The sequence below is a fragment of the Typopeltis vanoorti genome, chromosome 14, assembly GCF_054136105.1.
Source record: "Typopeltis vanoorti isolate ZY-2024b chromosome 14, IOZ_Tvanoo_1.0, whole genome shotgun sequence".
NCBI classification, from domain to species: Eukaryota; Metazoa; Arthropoda; class Arachnida; order Uropygi; family Thelyphonidae; genus Typopeltis; species Typopeltis vanoorti.
The window spans coordinates 42782312-42802768 of record NC_143562.1 but is presented as its reverse complement, the minus strand read 5'-3'; the positions used below and the strand labels follow the sequence as shown (position 1 = coordinate 42802768).

At 37.6% G+C, this 20457-nt stretch overlaps 1 protein-coding gene across 1 annotated transcript in view; it reads left to right on the top strand.

Moving 5' to 3' along the window:
- LOC150099409 (tolloid-like protein 2) overlaps positions 1-20457 on the top strand; it is a 781663-nt gene that overhangs the window by 638121 nt on the left and 123085 nt on the right. The window contains exon 13 of the mRNA XM_090403893.1: positions 15535-15702. Within this exon, the coding sequence (XP_090260019.1) occupies positions 15535-15702 (168 nt within the window). The remainder of the gene's footprint in view (positions 1-15534; positions 15703-20457) is intronic.

The window sequence follows — 20457 nt, the reverse complement described above, 5'->3', positions numbered from 1 at the left end:
AGAACTTGGGCCCATAACTATGAATTTGCTTGTAGATCTTCCCCTGACATGTAAAATAGCAGAGTCCATAGTAAAAACTAAATAGGAATGCTATATTAGAGCAATAGAGAGGCTGAATGAGTTCTGAGGTATCTTTTAGGTACATTAGTGATTAGAGAGGCTACATCAATGCTGATCATAATATCAGTATCTTTGAGGATCGAGTCTGACAAGCAAGATTTGAAATGCACAGACTTTTTTTACATGGGAGGCAGTGAGACCTGTGTGTGAGAGAGTTCTTGGGCTTAGTATTTGGCCACTTTATAAGTATGGAAGCCAATACTGTCTGCTGTATGTTTCAAACATGTGTATTCTGTTTGTGTAGTTTTGTTAATCCATAAATCCAGAGAGCCCTGAGATTATAAGGTTTTTTTTTTTTTTTTTTTTTGCATATTTCAGGAAAGTCGGGATATAACTTTGTCTAGTAATGTTTGTAGTGCTTTGTTTTGTGTTTGGGAATGGTCAGTGGTAACTAAGTGATAAATAAAGTGATCACTGAGTAAGACTCGTATTTCCAATCATATTCAGAGCAATCATTCATGTACTACTGTACCATTACCCTTATCCACTCCAGTGATAATGATATTCTGGTTTTGGTATAACTTTTTAAGCATAGTGAGTTCTACATGGGATAGATTCCTTTTTGGAGCTTTTGCCAATTTTGGCTACATCTTCTTCTTTCTCAGCCATTTTCAATCCACTGCTGAATGAAGGTCTCCCCCCATGATCTTCCAAATTTTCCACTCTTTGCTTCTGCCATCCATCTCTTTCCAGCTAGTTTTTCTATTTCATCTGCCCATCATGTTTTTGGATGTCCTTGTCTTCTCTTTCCAGTTGGTATATCCGTTCTGTTACTTTTCTGGCCCATCCGTTGTTCGTTTCTTGAGCCAGATGTCCTACCCATCTCCATTTGGATTTTTTTACAATTTCTGTTGCATCCAAGACTTTTGTCTGAGATCTGATCCATTCCTTCCTCTTTTTATTCATTAGTGTTATTCCTTGGATGATTTTCTCCATTCTTCTTTCCATCACCAGTATTTGTTTTTTCATTTGCTTAGTTAGTGCCCAGGTTTCTGAGCCATAAGTGAGTACTGGTAATATATATATATATATATATATATATTGGTTGAGTATGTTGCTTTTCAGGGGATGGGTAAGTTATTTTTGAAGATGTAGTTCAATTTCCCAATGGTATCCTTCTTTTAATTTCGCTCTATACAGAAATGATTTTGTAATGCTGAATGCAATTACACCAGTTTCAAATTCGAGTAGATTGGTAATGACATTACACAAGGGTAACTGTGGATCCAAGGGTATGTTGAAATACATGTACACAAATGCCAGAAGTATCAGAAATAAGGGGAAGGAGTTTTTGGCATTGGTCAGTCTACTTGGCCAAAAATAATAGGCATGAGTGAGACTTGGTTGAGAGAAAATTATATAGTTACAGGGATAGAATGCAAAAGGTATTGTATTTTTTAGGGAAGATAGAGGGAATGGGACAGAATGTGGGGGTACTGCTGATAATAGCTGAAAAACTATGAATAACAAAATTAGAAATTAAAGAGGATTTTAGGTATTGCAGAGATAGTTCATTTGTGAATATCTAGTGCAAGATAGATTCCAATAGGAATCCGGAAAAGATAAGCGCAATTTTGAATAATAATTGGCAATATTTCATTAATTTTAGTGTTATACTATTTATTTTTGATAACAAAGTGTGTCTGCGTAATTTTTGGTGTAATTTCTCTTGATTTATTAGTTGAAATTGCCTTCTTTAAATAGAACACACAGTGATTGTACTCATGGGATCAACCATGTGGGCATTGACTGGTGCAACTAGGAGAGTGCCACGAAAATCAAGTGGCATTAACGACATAGAATTTTCAAAAATGATTCAATGTGATGAGTGTAATATGTATTCATGGCAGGGTTGTAAAAGATGTGTTTGTGAAGAGAGAGAGAGAGAGAGAGAGAATGAACAGGAAACAAGAGAAAGTATGGATTTGTAGGAAGCGATATATTATTAGACCATGAGGTAATGAATGCAAAACAGACTGAAAGATAAGAGATGCCATAAATCAAAGAAATAGAAATGAAATAAAAGTTAGTGAAACTGATGGAGAAACAATGCAAGAATGTAGATGCAAGAGTTAGTGATAAGGGAGTGAAAGAAAATGTGAATGACGAAACAGAAGTAAGGTGAGGCAGAACGAGAGGTAGCAAGACTGCTGGAGTAGCAGAGTGGGAAATTAACAGAAATCAAGAATTTATGAAACAGTTATTGAAAATGAAAAATGAAATGAGCAATATGCAGAGTGATATTAGGCATTTAGTGGAAACTAATGAAAGTGTGCAAAAAAATAGAATGAAAGGAAAAAAGGATAAAAAAAAAGTGAAGAGTGACTCCAGGATGGCAGTGTATTGAGATTCCGTAGTTAGAGGATTAGTTGATGAGAGAGAGTCCATAACGTCTGGAATCCAGCAGAGAGAATGAGTAGAATAATTCAGTCATTGGACATGAGGAAGAAACGAGCATAAGAATTAGTTTTGGTTGTGGGGATAAATGATCTAAATGGACATAAGGAGCATGTGAGGACAAATATCAGGAGGTTATTGAGAAGAGTGAAAGATAATAGTGTAGTAGGAAAGGTTGTCAGTGGGTTGTCAAGGTATGACAATGATGAGTTGAAATGGAGAGCCAAAATCGTGAATGGTATGCGAGGAGAAAGAAGTATAGTTTGTGGATGTATAACGTGTTTGAGGGAAGAATGCAATTATACAGGCATGACTGGTTGCATTTGAATGGTTTTGGAGTGAGTGCACTGGAGAAAGTGTTGCTAGATGGAAGTACAGTGTGTGATGTGTGCAAGAGATCAGAAGTAAGAGATGAAATGAAAAATCAGGAGAATGGTATTAAAGAGACAGAAGTGCTTGGCAGTGGAAACAGTAGTAGTGTGAGAGATTAAGAGAGAATGGGAATGCAAAAGAAACATTTGCCAAGTGGTTAGCATGTCCGCTCTCCAGCTAAAAGGCTGTGGGTTTGAATCCAGCCATGGGCATGGATGTTTGTGATTGTCTGTGAAAATACTAGTGGTGGTGGGCAGTAGATGGCATTGGTGATGAAGTTAGCTGCTGTTTGTTGTAGTTGGTGAATTGAGTGGTGGAGATGGAGAGTTGTAGAGTAGGTGCCCTTCCTTGATGAGTCTTTGAACTCCCTGGATGTGTCATGTAATAATAATAAAGAGAAACTGGAAGAGCCTGGGTGGACAGGGAGACATAGCATGGGGAGAGTGAATGTGTGTATGAAGATGGAGTATGTTGCAATGTGGGTGGGGAAGTTGAGACAGCGGACATATGTGGTAAGTGGTGATAAAGGTGATTGGGCAAGGACAGATGTGGTGGGGAAATCACGACCAGCAAGTGGCTTGGATAGGACTAGTTATAGACCTAAAAATGAACTACTGTGTTTGTTTCCAAATGTCAGAATTATCAGAAATAAGAGAGATGAAATAGTTTCACTGATTGAAGAGATAAATAAAGAGCCAAAAGGCTTCACTTCGGCGATGCAAAATTATACAAATTAAGCGGATATTGAATCCAACCTTATTTCAAAGCCGAATATATATAGAAACTATAAAAGTTTCAGCGGAATCCAGGCGTAAGCCAACCTAGTTCAAGCTAGGGCAACTCATAGTAAAGGTGGAGTAAGTTCCGATCACATCACTATCCTTAATATTTTACATAATGTAAAGCATATCTCCTTACGGACATGTATGATGCTATACATTATGGGGGGGGGGGGTGTCACTACCTAGACTGCTTTCGACCTTTGTTGAGGTCTCATCAGTGAGTAGGTAGACCCAGATATTAATACTGAGGTTGAGTGATGCAGAAGTTATTCTTTACCATGCGAGTTGCCAACCGGTTGCACTAAGAATTAAAGAGATAATTTACTCAGAACTTACTCCACCTTTACTACGAGTTGTTGCCTTGCTTGAACTAGGTTGGCTTACGCTTGGATCCGCTGAAACTTTTATAGTTTCTATATATATTTGGCTTTAAAATAATGTTGGATTCAATATCCACTTAATTTGTATAATTTTGCATCGCCGAAGTGAAGCCTTTTGGCTCTCTATTTATCTCTTTAATTCTTGGTGCACTGGTTGGCAACTCATAGGGTAAAGAATAACTTCTGCATCACTCAACCACAGTATTTACATCTGGATCCACCTACTCACTGATGAGACCTTAACAATGGTCGAAACTGGTCTGAGTAGTGACCCCCCCCCCCCTCCATAATGGATAGTGTCATACATGTCCGTAAGGAAATGTGTTTTACAGTATGGAAAATATTAAGGATAGTGATCAGAACTTACTCCACCTTTACGACGAGTTCCCCTAGCTTGAACTAGGTTGGCTTATGCTTGGATCTGCCGAAACTTTTATAGTTTCTATATATATTCGACATGAAACATTTAGAGTTTCTATATTTAGCTTTGAAAAAATGTTGGATTCAATATCCACTTAATTTGTATAATTCACTGATTGAGTTTATTCACCCAAAATCATTGGAATAAGTGAAACATGGTTGAATGAAGGTCATATTCTAAGAATAGAAATGGAAGGATGCAGTGTTTTTCATGAGGATAGAAAGGAGGGGGAGTGCTGCTAATGATAGCAGGGGAATTATGTCCACATAAGGTAGACACAAAAGAGGGAAATAGTGTCAATGGTTATGAGCCAGTGTGGTGTAAAGTGGAAGTTGAGGTAAACATATTTATTTGGATCATTTCTTTTAGTATTACACAGTGATCAGCCGTCATTTTAGTAAAATTATGGAGACTACAACCTTGTTATGAATAATTATTTTAATTTCCCGAAATTTCAACCTTCATATTAAGGTCATCATCTGAAGTGTACATTACAAGGATGATCTGAAAAGATCTCTACCTAACAATGAAAAAACGAATTTATAATTTCAAAATTATTTTTATTTTTCAACATAATCTCCCTTAAGATTAATACATTTATTCCAGCGATGCACCATCTCCATTATCCTGTCCCTGTAGTGTTTCTCAGTAAGATCTGCAAAATACCCCTCTATAGCTGCTCAATCACCTCTTTTTTTGAAGAAAAACGCTGACCAGCGAGGAAGGGTTAGTTTGGGGAAGAGATAGAAGTCAGAGGGAGCCAAATCTGGGGAATACGGTGAATGTTACAACAATTCATAGTGCAGATCCCTTAATTTTCCCATTGCCAAAACACCTTTGTGGGCAGGTGCATTGTTCTGATGAAAGATGATTTTTTTCTTCTGCAAACTGGGTCTTTTCTCATGAATTTTTTTGTCTAGTCTGGTTAAAAGATCAGAATAATATTTCGCGGTTATTGTTTTACCCTTTTCAAGATGATTAATAAACAAAATGCATCCCAAAACACCAATGCCATGACCTTTCCTGCTGATGGAACCGACTTTGTATTCTTTGGCATTAAACAACCGACTTTTGTCCACTGTTTTGACTGCTGTTTGGATTGTGGTGTGTATAGTGAATCCAAGTCTCATCCATAGTAATAAATCGATGCACAAAATCAGTTTTATTCTTGATAAAACGCTCCAAGCACTATTCATTCAGAGATTTTCATACAAGTGCATTTTTGATCTGCTGTGAGCAAGCGTGGTGCCCATCTTGTGCAAAGCTTTTTCATTTGCAATTTTTCATGCAAAATACATCCTACACATTCTTTTGAAATGCCTATAGTCTCGTTATAAATATTTTATTTATAATGTCATCCAATACCATATCGTGCACTTGATCAATAATTTCTGGTGTAGTTACATTTTTGGACGTCCTTCACGTGGATCATCTTCAAGGATGGTACGACCATGTTTAAACTCAGAAGCCCATTTCTTAATTGTCGAAAACGAAGAAGAAGAGTGCCCATAAACTTTTATGAACTTCGAATAAATTTCTTTTGTCGTTAAACCTTCTTTTACAAAGAATTTTATAACCACACGATACTCAATTTTATTCATTTCAAGGAATAATACAGACAACACTTTTGCTTTGGACAGCTGTATAAAACAAACTACTTGATAGAATGACTTGCAATTTCACATGGATGCTTATGATAGATGTACCAACTTAGAAGAGAAAATCTTGCTGATAGTGTTGCCATCTGTGGTCGAGGCCAAGAACTTTTCAGAGTTCTCGTATACACGCACAAAGACAACCTACATTACATGTTTAACAGTAAGCCAAAGTGACAATGATTTGATCAATCGTTATTCTACTGGCCTGACCTCTAGTTAAAAAAAAAATAAATAAAAGCAATTTTTTATTTATAACATCATCAGAGAACAAATTCATATAAATAGTTTTAATGCAACAAAGTAGTGATCTTATCCATAATTTAACAAGAGTGTTATATTACGATCCTGGGTTCTTACAGTCCTAATTATAATTGATGCTTCGATCAAAAGGTTTGGTGGGTAGAATATGTGCCATCCATATTCTTAGGATTTTTAAACCTCCATTATTGTTAAGATGATGGTGGTGGACAAGAATTTCACAGGCTTCTTAAATTTACGGTCATACCACGTTTTGGTGTAATGTAAACAACAAGTGCCTTTCCAGTCAGTTCTATGTAGAGTAATCAGGGCATGATCAGAAAGGCCAGATTTACCATAGTATACTTTCCTTGAACTCATTCACTATCATAGCACCCACAACCAACTCAGGCAGCTAATTCCACTCATTCACCACTCTAAAAGTAAAAAACCCAGCTCTAACATCCTTACTAACCACACTCTTTCCCAGCTTCCATAGATGTCCCATAGTCCTCCCACCACCAGTCCTGTTCTCAAAAATATCCTCTGAATTAATCCTATAGAAACCTTTCAGCAATTTGAATGTCTCAATCATATCTCTCCTTTTCCGCCTATCAACCAATTTCTGCAACCCGCAAATCTTCAACCTGTTTTCATAAGGTTCATTCCATAGACCTGCTATCATTTTGGTCACTTGGCTCCGGATCCTCTCCACCTCTTCCCCATCAAGAAGAAACCTAGGTGACCAGATCTGGGCACAATAATCTAAATGGGGTCTTATCAAGGCTCGATACAGAGGAACAATAACTTGCTTATCTCTGCTCGTCAAAGTATTCTTCAGCATCCAAGTGATTTGATGAGCTGATTTAGCCACTTTTTGCGATGTTCTCCCTAAGCTTCAACTCCCTATCCACCAAAATTCCCAAGTCCCCGGCCTCATCAATCTCCTGGAGTACAGTTCCAGCAATGTGATATACTGCTGCTAATCTTTTCATCCCAAAATGCATAACCTTACATTTTGTCACATTAAATTGACATCCATTCTCCTGAGCCCAGACCACCAATCTATCCAAATCATCTTGCAAAATTTTGACATCTTCTGCATTCACTATTGCCCTACCCAACTTAGCATCATCATCAATATTCTATTTATGTTCCTTTTATCTGATAAGAATTGTGTGTCTTGTTTTACCTATATAAGGCAAATTGCATGTGCAATGAATACAGTATACTCCAGGGTGGGCCAGTGGAGGAAATGGATCCTGGATGAATTGAATAATTTTTTTTAATTTTGCAGGACATGGCATCAAGGTTGTATTTCTGTAGTGTTCTGTTTATTTTATCTGATATACTTTATTGTATGGAAAGGCTACAATTTTATTGTAATCTAGTTTATTTTTATTTTTAAATGGAGTCTTGTGAAGAATTTTGTTGATAGTATTTTGACTGTAGCCATTTTTCAGGAAACGTATTGCCAATAATTTTAATTCATGTTTAAAATTCTTGTGTACTGGAACAAATATTCAAAGCCCTGTTTTTTAGTGTGTTAATATCACCTAGTTTTTGTGCTGGGTGGTGGTAGGAGTGTATGTGTATAGTAGGGGACCCTGGCGCCTACAGCACCCAACCCCTCGTGTTCCGGACTGGTAGGCCAGTTCTCCTTGAATTCTGATGACTTGAATCTTCAAAAGGGGGCTCTCCTCCCCTGGTGCCTATGGTACCCAGCTCCCCGAGTTCCAGACTGGTAGGCCGGTTCTCCTTGAATTCTGATGACTCGAATTATGAAGACTCGACACTCAGGGTAGCCCCTGAGTTTCAAAACATTACAAAAAAAAGCTTATCGTTTTATATTATAGAGTAGATATTGGCCCGTGTGTGAAGGCTTATGATAAAGTAAAGGAAAGATTGCCTGAAGGAAGACTTGTGACAAGTGTATCTAGAAAGGGAAGTGAGTTCTGACTTTCAATTTCAGTTGTGAAATGTATGTGTTTGTGTTGTTTGTTTAGGTGGCTGAGGAAAGTGTCTAATGTCTGGCAGCCATGGGACCGGATAACAAAAATATCAGCAACGTATCTAAACCAGACTTTGTGTTTTAAACTAGAGGAATCTAAGAGTACGTTGCTCAAAATATAAAATATGACTTCAATATAAAAGTTAGTGATTGGGGATGGGGGAATAGCAGTGATCCCATGGCTGTGCCTTCTTTTTTGTATGTAAAATGTATTTTGCCAATAGCCAGAACATAGTATATGGGCAAAGAGCTCTTTTACAGGACAAATTCCCACCCAATATCACAGCAGTCTTTGCCATTGTACTATGTTCTGGCTATTTTATGTGGCAAAATACTTTTTATCTCCATTTTAAGGCATGGTTGAATGAGCATTGTGTGCAATAGTGTGTGCGTCTCCCACAATGAGTCTCTGACTCCTTGGAGATTAGATGATAATAATAATAAATTAACATTACACTTTTTGTACCTATTTAACATAATCAAAGGTATGGGAATAAGACTGAGGCTACCAATTAGAGAGGTTGATGAGGAGTAGGATTCAGAATGGAGTCTATAATAACAGCATTCTCTATGAATATGAAGGTTAGCACCTATTTGTTAATGGGGATCATGTTAAGCAATCTGCTTATATACAACAGCAAGGTGACCAAGTAACTGGATAAGGGAGATGCACATACACTAGTTTACTTAAATTTTTCACAGGACTTTTAGATTGTCACATAACAAGCTGGTGAGTTCAGTATATGATTCTCTGTCAATTATATGTCAGCAGGTTGTGCATGGAGGAGTGATATTCCAAAAAACCAAACAAAAGGGAGATTGTAGAAAGTTTTTTTTACCTTGGGTATACTATACTTTAAAGGTACCAAGTAATTTTATAAACTTGGTTTTAATCCTTTTTCCCAAGTAAGCAAACAGAATAGTAAGTCAAGTTTATGCCTGAACATAGTTCAGCTCTGAGGCAACTCGTGGTAAAGGTGGAGTAAGCTCTGATTACTTTCCCTTAGTATTTCCCTTAATGCAAAGCACATCCCCTTGCGGAGATGTATGATGCTATGCATTAAAGGAAAGGGCCACTATCCAGACCGGTTTTGACCTTTATTGAGGTCTCTTCAGTAGGAGCCAGACCCAGAGATGTCAAGGTTGAAGTAATGCAGAGCTTATAAATTTTACCTAAACAAGTTGCCACAAGGTGCTTTGACCTTATTAAATAAAAATCTCAGGATGAGAGAAAGATGTGAAAGTTTTTTTTACCTTGGGTATACTATAAGTTGACGATACCAAGTAATTTTATAAACTTGGTTTTAATCCTTTTTCCCCAGTAAGCAAACAGACAAGTAAGATTACTCCACCTTTACCATAAGCTGCCTCAGACCTGAACTATGTTCAGGTGCAAACTTGACTTACTTATCTGTTTGCTTACTTGGGAAAAAGGATTAAAACCAAGTTTATAAAGTTACTTGGTATATTTAACGAAAAGGGAGAGTGTTGTAGGTGTCTCTTTTGGAGCCGTTATTGTTTATAATACCTTCTATGTTAATAATATTAAAATAGACTCCACTTGAAAATATTCAACTGTTTGCAAATGATATAAAGTTGAGAAGAATTATGAGGAGTAGAGATGTTATGGTCTTACTGGAGGATCACCATTTTAATGTTACAGAGTGGAAAGTCTTGAATTTTGTAGGCAAGAATGGGGAGCGGAGTATACAATTAATGGGGAAATTTTGAAGGAGGTGGAAAAGATAATGGATCTGGGAGTGATTGTGGACAAAGACTCAAAGTTTTGGGATTACATTGCTAAAATGTGAGATCGTGGAATATGGCAATAATGAGGAGGATTTTGACATGCAGAATCAAAGAGGTTATTATTATTATGTGACACCTCCAAGGAGTCCAAAGACTCATCGAGGGAGGGCACCTACTTTACAACTCTCCATCTCCACCACTCAATCCACCAACTACAGCAAACCACATCATCTACACCAACAGCATCTACTGCCCACTACTACCACTAGTATTTTCCCAAACAATCACAAACATCCATTAACACGGCAGGATTCAAACCCACAGCATTTTGGCTGGAGAGCAGATGTACTAACCACTCGGCCAACCAAGCCAGCATTATGGGTCCCTTATACAAGGGCACCCGTGTGTTGAGGCTTAAGTCCTGTGAGGACATCATGTTGGAGGCTTAATGGATTGTATACAGCACTTGGAAAGGATTAAAACAGATTTTAATACTTCGTATATTTCATCTCAGTCACTGAGACATCTTCAGGGATTACAAAAACGAATGTAACATATACACAATACTAAGCTAACCATGTGGATGACTCTAAAGTCCTACTAGGTGGTGTGCCCTCTATGGGCGATTGTAGGTGGCCTGGAATGGAAGCGGGTATCTCTGATGATTAATGTTTTCCAAATCTTCGGAAGTTTAAAACAGTATTTATTTAGATTTGGTTGATTTGGAGATCTGCTACAGATTCTAAAAATAGTCTTGCTTTTTTGAATTTACTGTGGTGGAGCACAGTGGTTTTTTCCAAGAGATCCTGTGGATTGTATCCAAGACATGGTCAGCCAGGCCTTACTGACCATAATCGTGGTTGCAGATGTATGACTTGTGTTCTAAGCGGATGGTTGCTGATCTACCTGTCTGTCCAAAGTACGCTAGCTTACAGGAACAGGGTACTTTATAAACTCCAGGCACTGAGAGAGGAAGGAGCTGATCTTGATAAGGGTAGCAAGTTTGCAGTGGGGCTTAAATGCTGTGTGAAGGTTGTACTTTTTTTAAGGTCTTGGCTATTTTTCCGATGTGCCACGGATGTAGGGTATGGTGATGGCATTTCTGAACTCTTTCTGAAGAGATGGGGGAGGAACTGATTCTTTTTTTAATAATATAATCGCTGTAGCCATTGGAGAGGAAGATGTTGTGTATGTGGTTGAGTTCAGTTGAAAGGGCAGTTCCACTGAAACAAAGATTGCGGGCTCTCTTGGTTAGAGTTTTAATAATGCCATATTGTTGAGAGGGGTAGTGGTGGGAGAGTTTGTGAATGTATCTGCCTCTGTGTGTAGGTTTTCTATATACAGTGAAGGAAAGTGTACCATTAGGAAGGCATGTAACTAAGGTGTCTAGGAAGAGTAAACTATTATTATTTTCCTTTTTGATTGTAAACTGGATTCTTGGATGTATGCTGTTGAGGTGACTGGGGAAGGAGTCTAATGCGTCTGGGCCATGAGGCCAAATAGCAAACACATCATCTACATATCTTAGCTAGATCAAAGGTTTAAGAGGGGCTGAGTCTATAACTTGTTTTTCAAAATTTTCCATATAAAAATTGGCAAAGGGGGTGAGGGGGGGGAACCCATGGCAGTCCCTCTATCTGTTTGTAAATTTTTGTTCTTCCAAGAAAAATAACCAGAATTGATGGCAAAGGAAAAGAGATCTAAGATGTCAGAAGGAAAAACGTTATCTAAGAGTATTACGGTATCATTTAAGGGAATATTGGTAAACAGTGAGGAAATGTCAAAGTTTACCAATATGTTTGTGTTATTTAAAGTTAGATTTTCTATTAGGGTTTTCAAATGGATAGAGCTTTTTACATAGGATATGGTAAGTCCAATGAGGGTGGGTCAGAGAGTTAGCCAGCTATTTTGACAGTTTGTAGCATGGTTCATTAGTGGTATCCACTATAGGTCTTAGGGGGAATTAGGTTGGATTTTTGGTCAGCCGTGTATTCAGGTTGGGGGGGAACAGAAAGGTTTGAGTGTTTTTCATAATGTCCGGAGGCCAGTTCCAGGAAGTATCTTCCTGGCCTCCCCCCATTCCCCAGCCATTTCTTCAGAAAGAGTTTAGAAATGCCATCACCACACCTTACAACCGTGGCACATCGGAAAAAATAGCCAAACCTTAAAAAAGTACAACCTTCACACAGCACTTAAGCACCACTGCAAACTTTTACCCTTATCAAGATCAGCTCCCTCCTCTCTCAGTGCCTGGAGTTTATAAAGTAAATAAAGTATATAGAGTTTCTAAAGTATCCTGTAAGCTGGCATACTTTGGACAGACAGGTAGATCAGCAACCGTCTGCTTAGAACACAAGTCATATATCTGCAACCACGATTATGGTCAGTAAGGCCTGCTGACCATGTCTTGGATACAACCCACAGGATCTCTTGGAAAAAAAACCACCATGCTCCACCACAGTAAATTCAAAAAAGAGAAATTATATTTAGAATCTGCAGCAGCTCTTAGAAATCAACCAAATCTAAATAAATACAGTTGCATTAAACTTCCGAAGATTTGGGAAACATTAATTATCAGAGATACCAACTTACATTCCAGGCCACCTACAATCGTCCATAGAGGCTGCACCACCTAGATAGGACCTGAGAGTCACCCACGTGGTTAGTTGAGTATTTGTGTATATGTTACATTAGTTTTTTTTTTTTGTAATTCCTGAAGATGTCTCAGTGACTGAACGAAATATAGGAAGTATTAAAATTTGTTTTAATCCTTTCCAAGTGCTGTATACAATCCATTAAGCCTCCAACATGATACAAGGGAATCCTAGTCTCTTTGCTTGGTAAAGTGGTTAGTGTATCCACTCTCCAACAACCAGACTGTAGATTTGAATCCCAATGTGTTCATGGATGTTTGTGACTGTCTTTAGGTTGGTGATGAATTTCTTGCCCAGTGAGAGACCACAGCCCACTTATCGGAATCTTTAAGTGGCTTAAAAAAAGTTCTGTGTTTGGTCTGATAAATAAGCTAATAAATAAAATAATTGATTTATTTATCTAATCTGGAAACTAGTCTAGTCTCTTTTAGTAAAGAGACTAAAACAAATAAGACTAAAAAAAAATATATACAATTAATAAAAAAATAGCAAAACTTGCTGGTCTACCCATGGCGCCCGTGTGCCAATTTATAGGTTTATAAAAACCTTTCATAAGCAGGTTCTGCCTATGAATCTAATCAAAGGCTTGTACCAACTGATCTATTGAGGCTCTAAATCAAATAGAATATCATTTTCACTTGTATGATACACTTTGATGTTATACTCATTTAATATTTCATATTTCTTCTTCTTCTGTTGTAATTAATTTCCTACTACCTAAAAAGTAATTAAATAGTGATACAGCACTTGGCTTTTTCATACAGGCATACCCTGATTTACAGCACTTGGACTTGGCTCTTTACATTTATGGAGACTTTTGAATTGCCCCTTACCCCAAATTTGCATCACTTGCTTCAGAGTTACAGCTCTTTAGCACCATGACGTTATCATGGGAAAGGTATTGCTGTCTCGCTATAATTTCTGATGAACACTACTTTAATTAGGAGAAGGGATAAGATTGTTGCTGATATGGAGAAACTCTCATCATTCTATATAGATGATCAAAATAAAGACCACAGCCTTTTCAATGGCATGAAGGCTAAGAAAGGTGAGGAAGTGAAAGATGATGCTGAATTTGGAGCAGTGGCAATCAAAATTTTAATGTAGGTGAAATGGGGCTGTACTGGAAGAAAATGCCACCAAGAACATTCATTGCAAAAGAGGAGAAAACCATGCCAGGCTTTAACCAGATAAAGATGGGCTAACCCTTCTGTTAGGTGCCCCAATTTCTGATTTCAGAAAAATCAGAAAACCCCAGAGCTTTGAAAAATCAAAAGTAGATTGCATTGGAGGTATAATGCAAAAGCATTATCCCTCCATTCTTCAAGAAGTGCTGCAAAAGCAGCACTTTTTTTTTAAGAATGGTTTGACAGTTGCTTTGTTACTCCTTACGATAGCCATTATAAGGAGAAGAACATCCATTTCAAAATTTTACTCCTTGTAGACAATGCTCCTGGCCACCCTCAAACATTAGATGATCTGCACCCTAACATTTGAGTGATATTCGTACCACGCAATACCATCTCTACAGCTGCATCACATGGATCAGTGTATCATAGCTTCCTTCAAGCCGTACTACTTTAGAAGAACCTTCAGCAAGTGTATTACAGCAATAGACATGAAGAAAGTACCAAGCAGGAAGCCATCAGAAATTCTGGATGAGCTTTATAATCTTAGATAACATCAAGGCTACATGCATGGAATGATGTTAAGATCCCTATGCTGAAAGAAGCCTGGAAAAAATCAGTTACTGGATAATTTTTGAAAGCTTAGAAAATTCTGTACCTGAAGTAACTAACAATATTGTAGAGATGGCAAGACAATTACAGCTAGAAGTTGAGCCACAAGATGTAGCTGAACTTATGGAGTCCGGTTCTCAGCCTCTCAGGAATGAAGATCTTCTGTCACTTGATGAGCAGAAGCAAGAAGAAGACGTGAATGAGGAGGTATCTATCACTGAGCCTAAAGGCCTAACTTCCAAAATTCTATCCAAAGCTCTCCATACTTTCAAAGTTGGCATAGCTCTTTTGAAAAAGCATGAATATGATTTTGAAAGAAGTGTTCAAAAGTAAATGCTAACATTATAAAGGATTATGCCTGTTAGATGGAAATCTACAGAGAAAAGAAAAAACAGTCTAGCTCACATACAGCATCAGACAGGTACTTCCAAAAAAGACTAACATCATCTACTGAAAATCTATGTCTACCTTCAACATTAACCCAATCTCATCAAATGTAGACGATACCTACATATTTGACACACTACTATGCCCAGCCAACAACGGATAGCATTGCAGCACATGAACTCATTTAGTAAACCAATTTTCATACATTAGGTTTTTTATTTCAGTCATAACCATACTGTCTTCAAACTTCAACACAGTGCTTCGACTTATGGATATTTTTGTGTTACACCACTCCTCTAGAACCAGATGTGACCTAACTTCAGGTATGGCTGTATATTGAAAGATGGCTTTCTGTTAAGCATCTCCAGAGGGCTAACTTTACACTGATGATGATGTGTCAGTAAAGACACATACATGACTATGAAGTAACTCACTAGAATGTAAAGCTACATATGATTCCTAAGGAATGTGCCTTCCATTGTTGGGAAGTTGTTTTCAAGATAAATAAATAAAAAGTCATAAATTACTTTATATGTGAAGTATTTTTGTATGCTGGATGAAATACAAATATAAACAAGAATGTAAATTATTCCTAGTATAATAAACTGGTGATTTTTCCCCCCCCAGACTGTGGTCACAATATTAGTGGAAAAGACAGTGGAGTTATTACTAGTCCAGGTTTTCCTGGGAAGTATAGTGCTCATCGTCAAATCTGTAATTGGTACATTAGTGTACCGCCACATCATAGAATTTTGTTGCTGTTCCAGTTCTTTCATATTGAAGGAGACCCTGCAGGTAATGCATGTTTTTATAATATTACATTAATCAAGTTTTAACTGGTTCTTTGTTTAAACAAGTTTCTGTTTAAATAAATGACATTATTGCAAACATTCATAAAAAAAGGTGCATCTCATAATCACATTCTTGTATGGTGACATTATTCATTATCACAGCAGTTAAATACAGAGCAGTTTTTGAAATCCATACTGTAGACATAATTTTGCCATCAAAATTATCCAGTTGAAGTAGTAATTTCAATAGCGATCTTAAATATCAAATTTCATTAAGGTACGAATGAATTATTTTTATCATTGCCGGTTTTTTGTCTATAAAAACATTGTACGATGAAAAAAAAAAAGATAAAATATATAATTTCAAGTTTTCTAGTTGGTTGTCAGTAAAATGCAATTTTTTTTTTTTTTTCAGGGAGGGAAGGGGAGGTTCACTAATTGGGCTTACTAAAATACAGGGTGGCCATAAATTAACTTTCCCTCTTTGGAGGTATCTGTAGCTAAAACTAATACATGGAATGAGACCACATTTTATATTGAGACTTTTGAAGGCATGGGGAGATGAATTCTGCAAAAAAAATATTTAGTACCAAAAGTTGCCGATAGGGGAAATTTTGGCGCTGGCAGAGCCGAACGCAATCAGATTTTTGCAGTAAACGCAGTTAAAGAGAATTATGCAAATTTTACTGTGCATACGTGACAGCAGCGCCACCAGTTCCACTTAAAAATGGATTTGGCACATTCAGGCAGTTATTCGAATGACTGATGAATTGTGCTCAATATGCATAGGATGCATATTGTATACCTTGCCTCAGCGTGCTTTACTTGTTAAGTTGTTTTACCTTAAACAGTGCAATTCCATAGCGGCCCTTTGGGAATTTAGAAGGCTTCATAACCTGAGTACAGGTCCTATGTCAGCTGTAGCACTGAGAGCTATGATTAAGAAGTTTGAAGAAAGTGGATCACTAGGAGTTAGACCTGGCAGAGGATGGAAAGCAGTGCAAGAAGAGACAGTAACAGACGTTGCTACTGCGGTGTTCAACGTCATAGGGATGAGTAGTGGTCCAAGCGCTTGTGCCATAGCTCGCAAACTTGATATGGCTTATGGTACAGTCTGGATATTCTTATGGAAAATGCTTCACTTCTATCCGTATAAGTTCAGTCGTGTGTAAGCACTAACTACCGCAGATTATGATAAACGCATGACCTTCGCGCTAACGTTTCTTGCCCGAATGGAGGTCGACAATGACTGGTCTTGGAGAATATTGTGGGGTGATGAGGCTCATTTTTATCTGAATGGGTCGGCCAACACTCACAACTGCAGAATTTGGGCGTCGGAACATCCCCAAGCGATCCAGCAAGTACCACTGCATTCTCCAAAAGTAACCGTGTAGTGTGGCTTCACAGCTGATTTCATAATAGGACCATACTTTTTTTGAGCGTATTACCCCTACAGATCTTGCAACCTGCTCCATTACTGGAGAGATTTATTCGTTGATAAACGAATGCTGGAAAATTTGGTCATTCCTGCATTGCAACAAAGACGATGTTTGGACTCCATAATTTTTATGCAGGATGGAGCATGGCCACACATTAAACGTTCAGTACAGCACCTTTTATGCCATCATTTCAGTAATGAGAGAGTTATCAGTCAGTTCTTTCCGACGGCATGACCACCTCGATCCCTGGACATCACTCCATGTGACTTTTGGCTGTGGGGGTATTTGAAATCCATTGTGTATGTTCGTGGCATTCCCAACTTGCATGTCTTGAAAGAGAACATAAAACAGGCTGTTATGAACATCCAGTCAAACTCTTTACGTTCAGCTGTAGAGCATGTCTCACACCAGATGCAATTTGTTGTACACAAGAAAGGTCAGCACATTGAAAATTGTGTATGTGGTCCAGGGGACCCTGATTCTGATGAATAAAACATTATTTCCTGTGAGTTCAATCACTACATTAATTTCTGTATCTCTCGCAAGTTGTTGTTTTAGTTTAATTATTATTATTCTTATTATCATTGTAATGCGTGACATATCCAGCTGGAATGAGTGACGCAGCTGTTGCTTACACCGTTGAAATCTTATTATTCCATTTTATCTACCTTTAATGTAATTATCCGCTTGTTTTCGGCTTCACCAGCACCAAAATTTTCCCTTTCGGCGACTTTTGGTACTAAATCTTTTTTTCACAGAAATCATCTCCCCATGCCTTCAAAAGTCTCAATATAAAAGTTGGTCTCATTCCGTTTATTGTTTTTAGCTACAGATGCCTCCAAAGAGGGAAAGTTATTTTATGGCCATCCTGTACATTAGTGATTTTGTTATTTGAAAAGCTTTACAATTAGAAATGGAATTATAATGTGGAAGGGAAGAGTGCAGAAAGAATCTTTTATCAAAAGGCTCAAACCTTACACTAGCTGTAGGTTCATTGTTACTGTTCTGTATTCTCTGCATTTTGCCAAATAAGCATTATGTTTAGTAGGCTGGCTCGTGTAACTGTTTATATACATTGTAGGCTGAAATGATTGAAATTAGGGTTTTTTTTGGATGTTCACCAGTGTCCATGCATATTTGTAAATGGGTGACCAAGGTTCCACAGTGTCTGAAGCAGTAGCCATGGAAATAGTTTTTTTTTTTTAAATAAAAAAAAAAAAGATATGATGCAGAAGCATGGTTTCCTATAAAAAAACAATTAGAGAAAATCATTGAGAGAAAGAGGTCTTCTGTTAAGCAAATGGACCCCCCCCCCCCGTTATGGATACAATAAGACATTCAGAGAGTGGTTTTCGGTGCCTCATCCCAAAAGAATACCAGGTTTCTTGGAGGTTGAACAAGCTTTGAAAGGGATTGGCTAGGTGCAAAAGTTAACTGAAGATTAGAAAATGAAAGGAAGCTGTGAGCAAGAGGGTGAGGAGTGGTTTCTTTGTATGGAGGGTGGTTGAACCATGGAATGCATTGCCTGAGCAAGAACGGTTAATGAGTCCAAGGAGTGATATGATAGAATTTGTGTTTCCAAGGAAGGACCTCCAACAGTGAGTCTTGACTCCATGGAGGCCTGAGTAATAATAGAAAACTGATCTTCGTTGGCAATTAGAAAGTATTATATATTATCTTAAAGTTTGAATCATCTGAACCATCAATAAGGGTTTTTTTGAATGAAGAAAAGGAATGAAGTGTACTGTTATGATTACTATTATTATTATTATCATCTGACCCCCATGGAGTCAGAGATTCAAAGAGTCAGAAGTACTCACCCAACCATGATTTAAACTGATTCAATGTGCCTACATTCACAACCAGTACCATCGACAGGGTGTAGCAGAGAGGCAGCCTGCCTCACAGTGCGGCTTAATAAGAGCACTCGTTCAGCCATATTGCGGTAGGCACCGTCGCTACTCTTAACAATTCCTGTTAGCGTAGCAAGTGCAGAAAGACATTTTTCCAAGCTTAAACTGATTAAAAATTATTTGCAAATAGCAATAATCCAAGAAAGATTGGTTGATATAGCAACTATATCGATAGAAGCAGACATAGCTTATAATTTAAATTTGGAAGAGATTATAAACAGTTTTATTGTGCAATATCCCCATAGAGCAAACATTTAATTAATATTATTATCTAATCATTTTTCATTAATGTTTCTCTTGTAATAAAAACAAAATAGCAATTTTGAAAAAATTGCTATTTTGTTTTTATTAGAAGAGATACATTTTGAACATTTCAATTTTGAAAAAATATATGAAAATAGAGATTTTCTTATATTTTTGTCTTATAATCCATCAGGAGCGATATTTAATTGTTTGCCTTGGGGCGCAATCTAATCTGATGACAGCCCTGTTCACAATACATTCAGGCAATGCATTCAACTCACCAACCACTCTTCATGCAAAAAACCCACTCCTCACACCTCTGCTCACATCCTTCTTATACAGTTTCATCAATGGCCTCTTGTTCTATCCCTCCCTCTCCTATTCAATGAAAAATCTCTTCCATGTCAACCTGATAACAATCCCTGACTAGCTTATATGTTTCAATCATATCCCCCCCCCCTGTCTTCCTCATATTCATAAAGCTCTGCAACTTACGTTCTCTCAATCTGTCGTTGTACTCCACATTACAAAGACCATTGACCACCTTTGTGAATATTCTCTGGACCCTTTTCAACATATCCTCATCACCTTGAAAACCCAGTGACCAAATCCGTGCACAATAATCCATTTGAAGCCTGATCGAGGCCTTATACAATGACATCATAACCTCTCTATTTCTGCATGTCAGGGTCCCACGCATCATTGCCATTACCCATTGTGATGTCTTCACAACTTGTGCAATGTGGCCCCTGAATTTCAACTCCTTGTCTACCATCACTCCTAGATATCTCATCTCCTCTACTTCCTTTACAGTTTCCCCACTAAGTGTATACAGGTAATCCTCGTATAACACGGATATTAGGTTCCACAGAAATGACGCATTATATAAATCACATTATGCAAGACTCAGATTACATAGAAAAAGTAGGGTTATGTTTTAAAATCGTTTTTTTATAAACAACAATGACATATCCAACAAAAATATATTTTTATTTAATTCAGGTAATTCATGTAAGTTAAGAAAACATATAGAAGGCAGAGTGGTTCCTTTGCATAAAGGTGGCTTTAAGACTGCGGTAGTTAATTACAGACCAATCACCATCTCGGGAATGGCAGTAAAAGTATTGGAAAAGTTGGTTAATGATAGAATTCAAGAATGGGTGG